General features: G+C 42.5%; 1 protein-coding gene across 1 annotated transcript; it reads left to right on the top strand.

The window, feature by feature from the left end:
• The first annotated feature begins 6,116 nt into the window (after positions 1 to 6,116).
• LOC128135769 (butyrophilin subfamily 3 member A1-like) lies at positions 6,117 to 16,579 on the top strand. Its single transcript, XM_052774832.1, has 6 exons — positions 6,117 to 6,189; positions 8,542 to 8,898; positions 9,623 to 9,907; positions 10,838 to 10,936; positions 15,520 to 15,546; positions 16,041 to 16,579. Exons 1-6 carry the CDS (start codon positions 6,117 to 6,119, stop codon positions 16,577 to 16,579), a joined length of 1,380 nt encoding a protein of 459 aa, XP_052630792.1.
• The last annotated feature ends 129 nt before the right edge of the window (positions 16,580 to 16,708 follow it).

The following is a 16,708-nucleotide window of genomic DNA, read 5'->3' as shown; positions in this document are numbered from 1 at the left end:
CTGGCTGGGCATGAGAAGCTGAAAAATCCTTGACTTTAGACTAAACACTACTGAGCAACAACTGAAAACATTAGCGTTATCAACATTCTTCTCATACTGAACTCAAAACATAACACCGTACCAGCTTCTAGGAAGACAATTATCTCTTTCCCAGCTGAAATCAGGACAGAAGCTCAACATGATCTGGCAATGTATGTCTGCAGCCCAGAAAGCCAACCATATCCTGGCCTGCATCAAAAGAAGACTGACCAGCAGGTCGAGGGAGGCGATTCTGCCCCTCTACTCTGCTTTCGTGAGACCCCACCTGGAGTACAGCATCCAGCTCTGGGGACCCCAACATAAGAAGGACATGGACCTGTAGGAGCAAGTCCAGATGAGGGCCATGAAGATGATCAGAGGGATGGAGAACCTCTCCTATGAAGACATGTTGAGAGAGTTGGGGTTGTTCAGCCCGGAGAAGAGAAGGCTCTGGGGAGACCTTCTAGCAGCCTTCCGGTACCTAAAGGGGGCCTACAAGAAAGCCGGAGAGGGACTTTTTACAAGGGCGTGTAGTGATAGGGCAAGAGGTAATGGCTTTAAACTGAAAGAGCATGGATTTAGATTAGATATAAGGAAGAAATTCTTCACTATGAGGGTGGTGAGGCACTGGAAGGCGGTTGCCCAGAGAAGTTGTGGAGGCCTCCTCCCTGGAAGTGTTCAAGGCCAGGTTGGATGGGGCTTTGACCAGCCTCGTCTACTGGAAGGTGTCCCTGCCCAGGGCAGGGGGCTTGGAACTAGATGATCTTTAAGGCCCCTTCCATCCCAAACCATTCTATGATTCTATATTTCTATACTTCTAACTTTTGAGGCTAATTTGATTAATTTGGTCTGAATTTGATTGAGCAGTGGATTTTCTCAGGGCTGCGAAGTTTCTGTGAGGGCTATGAAAACAGTTGCTTATTTGCCTAGGGAAAGTCAAGTATTTGTGCTATTCCAAGGGAATTAATCTATGTAGTAGGGCTACAGTCACAACCTATTTCCCAGTAGTAACTGCATAGCTGGAGTTCTTGAGCTAGCTGAAATGCTGTCTGGGAAACTAAACTAAATTAAACTAAACTAAACTAAACTAAACTAAACTAAACTAAACTCTTAGGAACCTCCACTGGCACATTTGAAACAAAGATGAAGAGTGTCCCCATCAGTCAAGGCTGAGTTTTGCTGAACACTCAGTTGGACCTACTCTCAAATACCCTCCAACATTTTACACCACGACATCTGAGACTAGTGCATTTGTGTTAAATCCTACAGTCACATAGGAAAGGAGACTTCTGAAGGAGCATGAAACAGTTTTGCAAGATGGTCTTTCCAGAGACAAAACTGAAGACAGCATGGAGGAGATTGCTCAAAAATGAACCTGCTGAATGATGGAGCCTACGATGACATCAAGAATGCAAAATGCGATGTTTTCTCATGTGAATCTTGACATTTCCTAGATGGAGTCATGATTGACAAGGAGAGTTCTGCAGGTCCATCTTGCAGCCTCATGAGTGATGATCCCATCTAGAAAACGGGCACATAGAAAGCATGAATTAACTTTGTTGGGGATGCAAGTGGAGGAAGGGTTGTCTGAGATCACCATAGTGTCAGTATTGACAGCAGGTCTTTTCTGCCTAACTAACATGTAACTTCTGAGAAGATTTTATTGTTACTTATCAGAAGCTATCTGAGATAGGTAACAAAGTGCTGTTTTGGTATCATCTAATATGAGCCTAATCTAGCAGTGCTTCTGAAAATATGAGCTGGCTAGTTTTGTAAGAGAACTGCAACTGCACACTGGAGCATAATTAGCAAATAACCAGTCCCTTCAGTTAATGAGGCAGTAAGACAGGGCTTTCTTTTCCACAGGAAAGGAGCTACTCTTTAGGAAAAAAAGTTGCCATTTACAGCTTTTTTTTACCGTACAGCCAGTGAAAGCAATATCTCTTTCTAAGTTTCCATCTCTCTGTTGCATATAGATGGTGTACATGTAACTTTAAAAACATTTCTGGCATATTTTTGAGGATGTAGTGTGTGAGGGACAAAGCAATAATCAGAAAACTGCAGGTTTTGGTCAGAAGCTTGATAATGGGAGCCCACGTCAACGTTTCAAGATTTAGCTTTCCATTAATTTATCAGGATGGTCCTGAATACCATGTCTGTGGAGAGAGGTGCCTGCATTTTCAGAGATAATCTTCACGTGAAACAAACATGTATTTCCCGTAGACTGTGAAAGACAGTGGAGTTTGAGTTATGATTCATCTCACAGTATCGTAAACTACCATATTTGATTAAAGGAATCACAGTCCTGGATTACCTGGGTGCCATTAAGCTGCTGTGACCTTGGCTGTTTGAAGATGAAGTTTCGGGTCTCAGCTGGATGGTTATTCTCTCTCTGCAGTCAAAGGAGGGACAGGCAGCTCTGCAACATGATTGATCCTGCCTGGGGGCCATAAAAAACCCAAGAGTTTTAAATCTAGGTGTGGCCCCATGCCTACAACACTTTTGTATGCAGGATACATCCCACCTTTAAGTGAAGAGGAATTGAGCCCCATTTAGATGTTCATTAGTCTTTTTCTCTGTGAAGGGTCTGAGTCTTGTAAATCAAGTTATTTTCCTGCTCACTACAGATCTTAACTTCCTCTCTCTCTAACACATACAGCAAACTGGTGTGATTGAATGAGAAGGTCTTGCACTTTAAAGTTCTAAATTGCCCAATTTTAAATTTTCTGTGGTTTCCTACCTGGTCTCTGTCTTGTATATTCATACTTCTAACTTCAAATCATCCTAGTGGGTAATGGGCTCACGCAACACCCCATTTTGGTTTCTCTACCTCCCATTCACACTGTTTTCTCAGTTTTCTTTAATTGTCTGAAAGCCATGCTAGAAAATGACTTGCAAAGGATTTGAAACATAATCCTCTTGCTGTACTTTGGATCTAGGTGTGTAAGCAAACCAAGCCTTTGGATATCTCCTACTATAGGTTGTTGGTATCTGCAGGTATCAGCTGGAATCTTGCACCCAAGGGCAAAACATTGCTCATGGTGAAAGTTCAGTTTTCAATACTTGGAAGCTTTAGTGAGGAAATTATTGCAGTCTATCCCCTCTATAGATATGGAAAAGGAAAGTGTGTGTGTTCAGGCAATACAAGCCAAAGGTTCCTTACTTCCATAATCCATGCTGAATTTAAAATGGATACTTTGGATCTTGCTATTCAGGTAAGGAATTAAAGTCTGCCTGAAACAGCATTGTGCACAATTAGGTTTTTGGAGGGGTTTGCATGAATATTGAGCTGGTGGTTTGCTGTTTACAGTCCCCAGGGAATGATTCCAGTTTGGAATTAAAAAGGCTTCTTTCTTGCCTGTATCAGTGAGAATACGGTAGTCATTTGTGGGTGCCATTTTAATGAACTTGTTAGAAATCATTTAAGTTTCTCTTTATTTACTGCCTTACTGTAATGAATAAAACAGCCTGCTTGCTTAAGAGTGCATAATGCCTGAATCTGATCTATGATTTTGATTTTGAATCAGATGCTACCTGCTAGCAACCTTTATTAAAGAAATTAGTCACTGAAATGCTAATCGTTTTTTGGTAGGTTGCTTGAAAGAGAGAGTTTGCTGAAACTGTAGTAATGGATGGGGTTGGTTTGAGGACTGCAATGTGCTGATTCTGAAACATACTTGCACTTATGAAAGCAAATTTATTTGCTCTTTTTGTGTCAGAAATATAGACTTGTTATGTGCTTGTCTGGTAGGTATATACCAATATGACTTATTATATATACCATGATGTAGGTAATCTTAATTAATGAATTATCACACAGGTATAAAATTATTCTGACGATAATCGATATAAAGGATAACGATTTTTGCATTCATGCATGTGCAAGCAATAAATCTTGGCTAAATTTTCCAGCTGGTGAATGGTGCAAATCTGTGGCATTTATTTTCTGTCTTTCCTTTTTTAAAAATAATAGTTGGCCTGTGTCTGAGAGCTTTTAGCTTTATTTGGAGGAGTGTAAAACAGAAATAAATCAAAAGCAAGACAGAAAAGGCTCTGTAGCTTTGCTGCAGTTTTTAATCCTTTTTATTTTTCCTTCTTTTGATGTGCGGAAAACAGACTCCACAATCAGTGAGATTGTAAAGTAGGTATGTTCATTCAGTGCTGGGCAGCATGGGGGGTAGTCCCACCAAAGTCGTGTGCGCCCGACTCGGCAGTTTTCTTCAAGTTTATACAGTCAAGTGTTACATATTCACAATACGCCTATACATCTGCATGACCTATCCCCACTTCATATTAAAATGAGTTACGAGAGGTCATTTCCATAGTCTCCTCTCAGCTGCGCTTGCGCAGTGCCTCTTTATGGTGGTCGTCTGGTGGTCGCAGAGATGAAGATAGATGACTCCTCTTCGTCACCGCTAGTAACCTTTTTTCTTGCGCAGGCTCAGTGGTTTCTTGGTATTCACCCAAGCCGCAAGACCAGTCTTAGCTGGCTCTTGGGGCCTGCTCCTGCTTCTTATCAGGAACTGTTTCTGCCTCATTGGCTGGTTCTTGGGACCAGCTCTTCTTATCAAAGACTGTCTCTGCCTCAGCTAATTTCAACAATGTAAGCGCTAAACATCATCTTTCGTCCCACTTTATTATATCTACTGAGATTCGTTTGACTCCCCTTGTCTCACTTTCACTCTAGATCTTGGAAAAGCTAGCTTTGCATTTGAGTAAGCAGTTAATTTTTCAACAGAAATAGCAATGAGTGAGTGCATATTATGACAATGGGCTTGGTATTCTGCACTCACAATCCCTAGCTTCCTTTTTGACTCTTTACTTCTTCATGCCTCTCCTTTGTTAGAAAAGCAAAGATGCATGTGGGTTAGCCTCCACAAGGAAGTGAGCACCGAGTGTGTTCTGTAGACCCTGCATATGAACAGAAATGCTGCTGGGCTCTAAGGAAACCAGTCTCTTCCCATGTTGAGTTTCATGACACAAGTAGTCTAGGTCGGTCTAATTTTTTTCAGCGGTCACACGGAAAGCTCTGGGTGGAGGGAAGTGCTAACATTTTATACTAAAAAAACTGTTGAAACATTGGGTGAGATTCTGTGTGCCTAAATTTACACGCCTAGAATCTGCATGCCAGTGTATCCTCTCTGACTTTCTTTGTGATTACAGCAATCGATAGGTCGCTTCACCTTATGTATGTATTTCTCTCCAAGTATCCGAACATACTTACTTATCTCATATACAGCAGGTGAATTTCACCCATTGCTGCTCGTACTGACTGATATGGGCCTGGAATAATCATTTGACATGCCAATGTATGTTACTTAGGTCAGGAATTTCCCAAGTTGAATCCGTGGTTTCAAATGGCACATGCATCTGCTAATGTTAGAAGCGTGTAAGCATTTTACTCAAAACAGGAATGATGTAGAATTTTTTTTTTTGTCTTTGGGCATTTTTTAAGATCCTTTCTAGAAATCCTAGCTTCTTCCTCCAACCGCCACCACCAACAGAAGTTTTGACCAAGCAAGTATGAGTAAGAGAAACAACATATGGAGTTTCAGTGTACAGTAGATGCTTTCTAGCAGAACCTGGAAATAAAGGAGCTTTTTAAAGACTTCTGTCTGCCTCAGGGTCTCACCTGTCTGAAGTTAGACACATCCTACTGGGTTTAGATTTAGCCTCATGTCATCTAGAAAAATGTTGCTATCCTGGCTAGAAGTTTCCTGAACACTGAGTGTCTCATGGACGCTTGAGGACCAGGCCTTTGAGGGGCCCTTAAGACCCAATATACTGTTCTAAGTCTCTCAGAAATACTTCTCTTTTCTCTGATGGCCAAGTGTAAGTCTTAGAATCACAACTTAATTGACTGACTTTCGTTAAAAACAGCTTATTCTGTCATTTTCCTAATTTTACTCAAAGGTATCTAAACACCTCTGCAGATTTGTACTTGTATCACTCCATATACAGCAGTATATAGAGAACCATATGGCTCTATTTTGATTCTCTCTTCCCATTCTCTGCTCTGTGCTTGAAAAGATGACAGAAATCTGGTAAGATTGGCCCCAGAAGTTTTGCTTATTGATGTCTTACAAAACTGCAAGGCGATGGGTTCCAAATTCCAGCAGGCGACGACTCTTCACATCATTCTTTTCCTGCAGATAATTCATTTGGTCACAGGTAAATCTAGGTTCTGTTCTAATCACAATTTGATTTAAAAAGATACCTAATTTCCAGAGCTAGTGGATAGATATAGAAGGAAAAAAAGAAGTGTAGATTTTGGGGGGGGGTGGTGTTGGCAATACATATTTTATTTGCAACATATTTGTATCATTACCTGATTTTATATATATATAGAAAATATAGATATACATATTTTTATACATATATATATACACCCACCATTCCCTCCACTCATTTTCTGAAGCCAGAATGAAACAGTAACATTATATGAAATCTTAATACACTTCAATCATGCAGATGGCAGAAGGCCTAGGCAATACTAAAGACTCACTTAAACCTTCAACATGGGGTTATAGATTCACAGGCCCCCCATAACTGTTTTTCAGGGAGCTTCCTTTCTCTGTTTTGGAGTCATTTTTCAGTTTGGCTGACCCTGTCACTTTGCCATGCTGAGAAAACCTAGGTTTCTTTTTGGATCTCCCACTTTAGAGTACTGAACTGAAGGGCAAAATAAGCTCAGTAAAGGCCCATTACTATTTTTGCTGTTAAACCTCAACGCTAAGCTTGTCCTTTTTCACTAACGGCCATTTTGCAACAAGTTGCCTGCATTTGAAATGAAATATACTTCCTGTGGTGTGTTTTATCACTGAAAGCGGCTGTCCCGGTAAAAAGACTATGGACATCTGAAATTAGGTAGGTGAAATCCTGCCTTTGTAAGCTCCAGCTTTACAAAGTGAGCTAGTCTTTCTGCATGATGGACATGGCATTTCTATCTCTGAACCACTCTACAGACTGAGCTCAGTATTTTCAGCAGCATCTGCTTGAAGTTATGCTATGTTCTTAGGATAAGCGGTAGTGGTGAAGGATGGCAGAGGATAGCAGGGGCCTTCAGTTACAGAACTGTGCTTGTATATGCTCATATGGACCTACAGAGATGTGATGTGATTACTGTCTGTGATGGGTTAACCCTGGCTGGATGCCAGGTGCCCACCAGAGCCGTTCTATCACTCCCCCTCCTTCTCAGCTGGACAGGGGAGAGAAAATATAACAAAGAGCTTGTGGGTTGAGATAAGGATAGGAGAGATCACTCACCAATTACCATCACGGGCAAAACAGACTCAGTTTGGGGAAAATTAACTTGATTTATTACAAATCAACCGGAGTAGGATAATGAGAAATAAAACCAAATCTCAGAACACCTTCCCTCCACCCCTCCCTTCTTCCCGGGTACAACTTCACTCCCGGATTCTCTACCAACCCCCCAGCGGCACAGGGGGACGGGGATGGGGTTTACGGTCAGTTCATCACATGTTATTTTCTGCCGCTTCATCCTCCTCAGGGGGAGGACTCATCACACTCTTCCCCTGCTCCAGCGTGGGGTCCCACCCACGGGAGACAGTCCTCCACGAACTTCTCCAACGTGGGTCCTTCCCACGGGCTGCAGTTCTTCACGAACTGCTCCAGCATGGGTCCTTCCCATGGGCTGCAGTCCTTCAGGCACAGACTGCTCCAGCGTGGGCCCCCCACGCGGTCACAAGTCCTGCCAGAAAACCTGCTCCGTGGGCTCCTCTCTCCACAGATCCGCAGGTCCTGCCAGGAGCCTGCTGCAGCACGGGGTTCCCACGGGGTCACAGCCTCCTTCGGGAACCCACCTGCTCCGGTGTGGGGTCCTCCCCAGGCTGCAGGTGGATATCTGCTCCACCGTGGACCTCCATGGACTGCAGGGGGACAGCCTGCCTCACCATGGTCTTCACCACGGGCTGCAGGGGAATCTCTGCTCCGGCGCCTGGAGCATCTCCTCCCCCTCCTTCTGCACTGACCTCGGTGTCTGCAGGGTTGTTTCTCTTACATGTTCTCACTCCTCTCTCCGGCTGCCGAATACCGCCGTCCCAACTTTTTTCCTTCTTAAAAATGTTATCACAGAGGCGTTACCACTATCGCTGATTGGCTCGGCCTTGGCCGGCGGAGGGTCCGTCTTAGAGCCGGCTGGTATGGGCTCTCTCGAACACAGGGGAAGCTTCCAGCAGCTTCTTACAGAAGCCACCCCTGTAACCCCCCCCGCTACCAAAACCTTGCCACACAAAACCAATACACTGTCACAGGGTATCTTCCTCTCCAGTCCTGTTGTCCCATCAGTCTCCGCCTGGTAGAGGTGGTAGATGCCCCATCCCTGGAAACATTGAAGGTCAGGTTGGACGGGGCTCTGAGCAACCTGATCTAGTTGAAGATGTCCCTGCTCATTGCAAGGGGGGTGGACTAGATGACCTTGAAAGTTCCCTTCCAATCCAAACTATTCTATGATTCTATCATTCTATGACAGGTAAGATTTACATCTATATCTTCTTGCAGGCCAGTATGAAATTATTACTCCTGACAAGCCTGTCATTGGAGTCATTGGAAAAGGAGCCATCCTGCCCTGTCAGCTGAAAATTAAGATAAACCCTGAGAGACTACTTGTTCACTGGGTGTTTACTGGACACTCCAAAAAAATTGATGTGACCACTTATGGTGGAAAAAACTCACACAATCCAGTTCACGAGGATGAGACATACCAGGGCAGGACAAATTTTTTTTGGTCTGACTTTAATAAGGGAAATGTGTCTCTTCACCTGAAAAATGTCACACTCTCAGACAAAGGGAAATACACCTGCAGTGTCTTTTTTGAGAATTGGTATGATGAAGCGGTGGTTGACCTGGATGTGGCAGGTGAGTGGAATGGCAGTCATTTGCTGCTTCTTCCTCTGTCCAGTTGTACAACATCGGAAAGGTCAATGGGGTACAAATGGGCTGGATTCATCTGCCTTGCTCTTAGCTATATGAAAGATCAGCCTCTGCTATAGGTTAGGCTACTTCTATCACCAGCAGACTCTGAACAGTCATAGAGGTCTTTTTACCATGTCTTGCAGAGGGAGCGTAGGCAACACCTTAGCTTTAAAACATTTAAAGGTTAGAGAGAGATGAATCCTACCGTAAAACAAGGCTGGTTTTGCAGAGGTGAGGCAACCGAAGCTGCATTTGGTACTGCAACCAGTTTCTTCTGCTCTTGCCCTACACATCATCTCATTTTCTGTCCAGTATTCCAATTTTCATCTATTCATGGTGTCGTCCAACTTTGTTTTACCAAGAAATTTCCATTCAGTGCAATGCTACTTTATTTTAATTCCAGTTGTTCGTGGAGATAACAAAAATCAGTCCAAAGTTCTGTCTCTATTTAGACTGTAAAAGGGAAGTTATGTGCAAATGCCCCATTTTAATGTAACACAGGAGAGCTATTTACCAGCAATTTAATGAGAACTAAAATTTCAAATCTGATGAATTTACACACTGTGTTTATAGATAAATCTGGGGAAGACCTTCCTGCCATGTACTGTTTGGTGGGAGAATATCTTGTCTCCTGTTTGTTGGAGCTTGTTTGTTTGCTGTTCTACAGCTAAAGGTGATGAGTCTTCAGTTTTCCTGGATGGTCCTGTGGGTCAGGGCATTGGCCTCACCTGCAAGTCACAGGGATGGTTTCCAGAGCCCAAAGCAGTTTGGCTGAACAGCAAAGGACAGACACGGAAGGAGGAAGTGACCACCCAAAGCACGAAGACATCTTCAGGCGTTTTTGATGTTGTAAGTTCCATGATTCTCGAACCGGGATCTGTCAAGGAAGTCTCCTGCAGGGTAGTCAATAACCTACTCAACGCAATGTGTGAATCCCGAGTCCTGATTTCAGGTGAGTGACCTCCAGGCTCAATCGCTGTCAGGACCGCTTGGTAGGCTGCTGTCCGTTGTCTCTCCATTGACCCTGGGGTGATCCTGGACAGCCAGCCCAAGCACAAACATGACTAGTGTTTAGATGGATAACATGATAAGAAGTCCATCTTTGTTTCTTAGATCCCTTGTTACTTCCAAGATACAACTTAGCCATAAATACTAATGCAGAGCTCTCGTTAGCTGCCACCTGAGAGCACTGTGCCAGTTCGGAGAGGGAAGGATTTAGAAGTGCCAATGGGGTTAACAAAGGCCCTACGATGCTGCCAGGATACCCAGCACAATGACCTGAGACAGCTGGAGTATGCCAATAGGAAATGCTGACTGTCCATTCCCATCCCCTTCTCTCTCCCTAACACCATCATGATTACTCTGAGCTTCAGCGTGTGCCTCCCTCTAGATGGATTCCTAGTCTGGAAAGTAGGCAATTTGATTTCAAAAGGGGAAGAGGGGGATCCTTTTTTCCAATCTGAAATGCCACTGAGGACAGTTGTGCTTTGCTGAAAACTTCATCATGTGGCTCAACAGTGCAAATACTGGCATCAGAGATGGGCTTCTCAGCACATCTCCCTCATAAAGAGGTACCTTCTCCAGACATGCCTCTACCCATGGCAGTTGGAGTATAGGCGTATGCAGTGCAGGAGCCCAGTTTGATTGCCTGCACATAGGCATCTAATACTCTCTCCGATGGCCTGGTATAGCTGGCAGAGCAGAACTTTGGATGTTTTGGATTTCAAGGGAGACCTGCAACCTTTAGGGGTGGCAGGAAGAGACTGTAAAGGATACATTACAGCAAATAAAATGGCACTGGATGCATATGCTTTGGCTGCTGGAGCCTGTCATAGCTGTATCACAAACTTGCAGTGAAAGTAACACCATTTATATTTTACAGATGTCTTCTTTCCTTCCACTTCACCTTGGATGATGGCATTCCTTGTAATTTTATTTCTTAATATAGCTGTTATTGCTGCTATTGGTTATAAACTACACAGTAAGTATTTCCACCTACAACAGTTGATATGGACGTTTTAACCTACAATGCAAAACACAGTTAATGAAAACTTAAGTAACAGATTCAGAAAGAAACGTATGGGAATGAGGGGGAGAGAGAAAAAATTAACAGACATATAGTTAAATGTAGAGTATGGGTGGGGGTTGTATGTGTGTGAATGCACAGAGAATCTTTTACAGGGAGGTCACTTCTATGAGATGTCATTTTGTATGATCACAGAGATTTACAGACACAGAATATGATTTTAGCTTTTAGAATAGTGGATTTTTGAAAAATTTCTCATTTTAAAATGTGAAAGTCTGGAATTTTACTTCAATATTCTCAATACACATCTTGTTTAAAAAATAAAAACAAAAATTAAAAAAGTTTCTTTGTTTTTCCAGGTAGTTATACACAATGCCGTAAAGCAGGTGAGTAGTGAAGCAGCTAAATATAAACCCACATGAACATATTTGAGGAGAAAAGTTTATGCTTCTGAGCCAGCAACAGTCTCAGAAGCAGTTTTATAGGTGTGATAATAATGCAGGCATGATCAACATTTAAGTATTTCAGTTTTTCAGAGCACCAGGCTGAAGTGGGGATATTTGGACCCTGCTCAGCTCTGCATACTGCCACTGCTGCTTAAGCAGCGAGCTTTGCTTCTTACACTCCTAGGCAGATCTTCTTGTCAGCACAGACAAGTTGGGGTACTCTCCTGCTGTATGGACTCCAATACAACAATACAGTCAGTGGCTTGTATTGCTCCAGAGCTCACTCTTCCTCAAGACAAGAATAAAAAAAAAAAAAAAAAAAAAATATATATATACTGAAACCATAGAATCATCAAATGGTTTGGGTTGGAAGGGAACTTAAAGTCCAACCCCCCCTGCCATGGGCAGGGACACCTTTCACTAGACCAGGCTGGTCAAAGCCCCATCCAACCTGGTCTTGAACACTTCCAGGGATGGAGCATCCACAGCTTCTCTGGGCAACCTGTTCCAGTGCCTCACCACCCTCACAGTGAAGAATTTCTTCCTCACATCTAATCTAAATCCACGCTCTTTCAGTTTAAAGCCATTACCCCTTGTCCTATCAATGTCAGCGTCAGCTGGTGAATCTAATACAAACTTTTTTTGCCTGCTTACCTACTTGCACGCGGAAGTTCGCCTTGCCTCTGGCATTTCTCCAGATGTGAGGTTATAGAGGGGCTTCTTCACTAAATTGGTTGCTGTTCCAGTAGCTCTTTTTTCTTTGGGTATTTCTAAGGTCTTCTGGTATTGCCATAACCCTCTGTTAAAATGGCTTAATTTTTCTACAGAACTGATGGGTTCAACTTCCAACTAGCATTCCAGAACCTTTGACTCGTATAATTTATGTTTTATTCTTTTGAGATAGTCAATAATTAATATTGCAATATTTTTTTTTTCCAGTAAACTTGAGGGAGAACATGGTAAAAGGTAAATGCTCCTTGAAAACATAAAGTCAAAGACACTGTTCTAGGGCCTTTTGATTTCTTGGACATGAATCTCCAAAGTAGCATTCCTTATCGGCATAAAGGATTTAATGGCAATTGGTCACATTGTCCTTTATAATTAAAAATTATTGACCCCTCCATAGGTAGCCTGAAGTAGAGTAAATCACTCAGGGTAATCCTCTGATGCTTGCAAGATGGTGAACAGACTGATACACCATGATCTAGTACGATTGCACTAATATCTTGAGGTATAACCATATCAATGCTGTAATTGCTCTGAAAATGCCATTGTTCTATGCCAGGTTTATGCTCCATTTTTTGCACAGCTGGATCACAGTAATCCATGTATTCTGATCTTTTGCCTCCTCTGTTTTCACCTGCTAATAATTCCCAAGATTATTAGAGAAAAATAAATTTAAATAACGAGCCTTGAACTGTTCACTGCTAAATTGCACCCCGTGGCTTTGACTCTGATGCTCTCACCAAGCTCATCAAACTCTCATCTCTGATCCTTTCAATCCAGTCTAGCCTGAAGAAACAAGTAACAATTTCTGCTGTAATTTCTGCAAATTCTGTGTGTCATCAGCGTACGTTTCTTGTCAAATAATGATAACAGTAAACAAGACATAGTCTAGAGGAGCTCCATTATCTCATTTTGGCCTTTCAACTTACCAGTGAGATTCAACTTAAGTTTCTAAAATGATAGAAGTCTCTGGGTGTTCCTGAGGGTCTTGTCTTTGTAGTCAGCTAAGAGAAACAGAAACTTATACATTATTAATAATATCACGTATAATTTCTTGCAGAAGAAGTATGTTTGAAGGCAAAACTAGGTAAGGACACACTTCTACTGTTCCTTTTAGTACTTCTAGGGTGCATACTATTTACAACCCCAAAAGAGCAAATGAGGTGTAGATTTTCATATGAAGTACTTCTGGATGTGTCTGTTCCCTTTAGAAAACATTTTTGCGACCTGCTTTCAAGTTTGATTATAAATTAAAAAATGATCCATTTTCAAATAACTTCTTGGAGCTTTAGTAATTGAGGACAACAAAATAATTTAAAAGCTTGTCTCATCATTTTAAACTTGTAAATTAAACCAACTGGCCAGCCAGTAATGGTTTTTTTTTTTTCCTTCCTTTTTTTGTTTTGTTTGTTGATCAACTTAGAATCATGCAAGAAAACAGTCGGAGGAGGTAAATATAGTTAATCAACTTTTACAAGCAGGTATGTAAGAGAGAAAGAAAATAAGCTACTTCATAAAAAAGCATAGCAGCTTGCCTTTATTCAAATGGATGTTACTTCTATTTCATTTTTAGTCACTGCTGAAAAATATTACTTAGTGTGGCTCTACTTCTAAGAAGCTTGTGATACTTTTCTGCTCCTGTGTAATCTCTCTGCCTGGAGTCTTGCTGGCTGTAGTGAGATTTCTTGAAGCTCTGACCTACTGCTCCTGTTCATTTTTTACTTTCTGGTCAAATTATTCAAACAAACAGCTGTAACCAGCATCACAAAGCCAAAAATATATGGCTCAGACTCTGTACCCTGAGAAATATTGGCTTGGATATTTAGTTACATACAAAACGAGTTCTAAGGAAAATGCCATGTCATGCTTCCCCCTCTCTTCCTGGTTCATCCCTCAACTCAGATACCCACCTGGAGAGGACACATACAGCGAAGACCCTCCTGGAGGTCAACTCTTTTTGGATGAGTAGGCCACCTCAATGCCAGGCAGGAGACTTTAGGGCATCTCAAATAACATTACACAGCTTGTGCCTATGAATAGGCAGTAGACAAATAACATTAGGCAACTTATGCCACAATAAGGAGGATACTATCAGTGCCATCAACATTGATTAGCAATATTGCTAATGGCACCTAGAGAACTCAAAAATAGTCACCTGCATTTGGTCACCTAAGCCTGCATATCAAGCTATTCTATGTTCATTTGGGTTGAAATTCAGCTATTTATAGTAGGATACCTAGATTCTGCTGAGATGCTGTGAGGTTTCCCACCCAGGGCACACCATTTCAGACAGCACTGGAGGTTTACAACTAAGGGAAGAAGGGTAAGAAAAAGAAAAAAAAGAGTGCCATAACTCTAGAGCACAGGAACAGTGCAGTATAGTTGTGTTAATTTACACCTGACCTTTATCCACAACATATACTTTTAAGAATTTAAGTTGACGAGTTTTCATGTCGCAAATTTTAAGGGAAAAAATAATTTCAGAATTTGCACAGGGATAGAATTATTTCCTTCAGATCTCACCTCTTAATTGTTATCTCCTCGAGTTTTCATTTCACTTATTATTCTTTTACAGCAATGTTGGAAAAGAGAAGGACCCTTGGTAAGAAAACACATTGTATAAATCTTACATTTTTACACACCTCATAAAAAATAAAGCAAGTGTTCAGATAGGTCTTCTGTGAGGGTGAAGCCAATGTAAATATCTCCTCACAGTGAGGTTCGATTTTCTCCTTCAAGAAATTTGTCACATGGCTGCTATAAGACCTCTCTGGAAGTCTTCTATGAATAATCTTCCTTATCGGGAGTTTTTCTTACCTAAAAACTACACCAAAACTACAGACACCTATGTTGCATCATGTGTTTTTTCCTTACAAATCATGTCCACCCGAACCATTACGATGACAGCCGAGAAACGGATTTCCTCCACATAGCCCAACTGGCTGACCTAATGTCCTCTAAAATGCTTGCCAAATGTAAAGAAATTCAGACCTTCTTGAGAGGCCCAGTTTGTGTTCCTCACCTTGCAACAAAGTCTCAAAAGTTTAAACCACACAAATTAAAAAAACCTCCTCATACTGACTAATGTCATTGCTTGATCTTCTACTGTTAGGGGTTGTCCGACTTTTTGAAAAAACCCTCACAAATTAAGTGTTAATAACTAGAACATCTTTCTCTTTCAGAGACATTAGAAGCTGAGCTGGGTAAGTGGTTTAAAAGTTTTATTTTATTGTGATATGTACTGGTGCATTAAGTAAAGTCAACCCTGGGGCAGAATTGCACATCAATAGACAGAAATACTGTAGGTTGATAAGTATCTGGCTGCCCAATGGATTCATAAAACACTACTCTCTTTCCTTTCTCTAGATTTCTGGGAAGCCCGGAGCCACGCAGGTAAGCTGGCAGGAGGAGGGGTGTGAAAATGCAGTGGCCATCTGTCCAAGTCACCCTGAAATGACAATGCCATGATGTTGGAGATAGACCGACTAGCTGGAGTCACAGGAATATGCCTGGCTTGGTTAACAGGCTAATGAAGCTGGGATGTGGCTGTTGGGAAGACTGAGAAAAGGAGTTGCTGAAAGGTGTCGAGGTGTGGGGTGGGATGTGGACACAATTCTGGAGAGGATGGATGGCCGTATGGAAAAGAGAAAAAGAGATTTATGGTACAGCGTGTGGACTTGCACCCCGAGAGAGGACACGGCTGTGACAGCTCTGAGGTGCCTCTCAGTTCATCAGTGATTGCTTGCCCTGTTGTGGGGAATGCTTAAATTCTTTGTTGAATCACACCAGAACCGCTCAGACCCTCAAACACTTCAACACATAGCCCCATGGGGAAAGAGGTCCCTGGGCCACTCTGCTCATTGGATGATTCTCGTTTTCCCCTCCAGTTCCCGTTACTGTGGATCCTGACTGCCGAGTCCTGGAGCTCCAGGTGCCGGGGACTCCAGATGTGGAGAGCAATGCGTCTGAACCTGCTGGCCCAAATGCTCCCTCCACAGTCCCTGTCCTGCTGGGGAAGGAAGGGTTTGCAGCTGGGAAACACTACTGGGAGGTGGAGGTGGGCCAGCAGCAGGACTGGGTGCTGGGGGTGTTGAGGGAGAAAGGGAGGGAGGAGGAGGAAGGGACCCTCCCCGGGGAGGACTTCTGGGCTCTGCACAGGTCCCAGGGAGAGATTTTCTCCAGCAAAGGAGACCACAGGATTGCGAAGCAGCAGATGGGTAATTCAGTGATCGGTGTGCTGCTGGACTTGGAGGAAGGGCAAGTGAACTTTTACGATGCAGAGCAGATGGGCGTCATGGTGAGAATGCCTCTAAGGCTTGGAAAGGAACCTGCAGAAATGTTTTACCCTTTTCTATCCAAAAGGGAAGGGATGCTCACACCTCTCATCCACCCGGTCTTAACCCCTGTCCCATTAAAGCTTCTTTAAATATGACTGTGAGATCTAATGGATTAGGGAAAGACAGTTCAGTGGAAAGAAGAAGGGAAAAGTGACATCTCAGACATCAGTAATGTAAAATTAAAAAGAAGAAACCTGAAGCTGAAACAGGGAAAAAAA

This window comes from Harpia harpyja, chromosome 24 (genome assembly GCF_026419915.1).
Source record: "Harpia harpyja isolate bHarHar1 chromosome 24, bHarHar1 primary haplotype, whole genome shotgun sequence".
NCBI classification, from domain to species: Eukaryota; Metazoa; Chordata; class Aves; order Accipitriformes; family Accipitridae; genus Harpia; species Harpia harpyja.
This window is presented reverse-complemented; position numbering and strand designations above follow the sequence as displayed.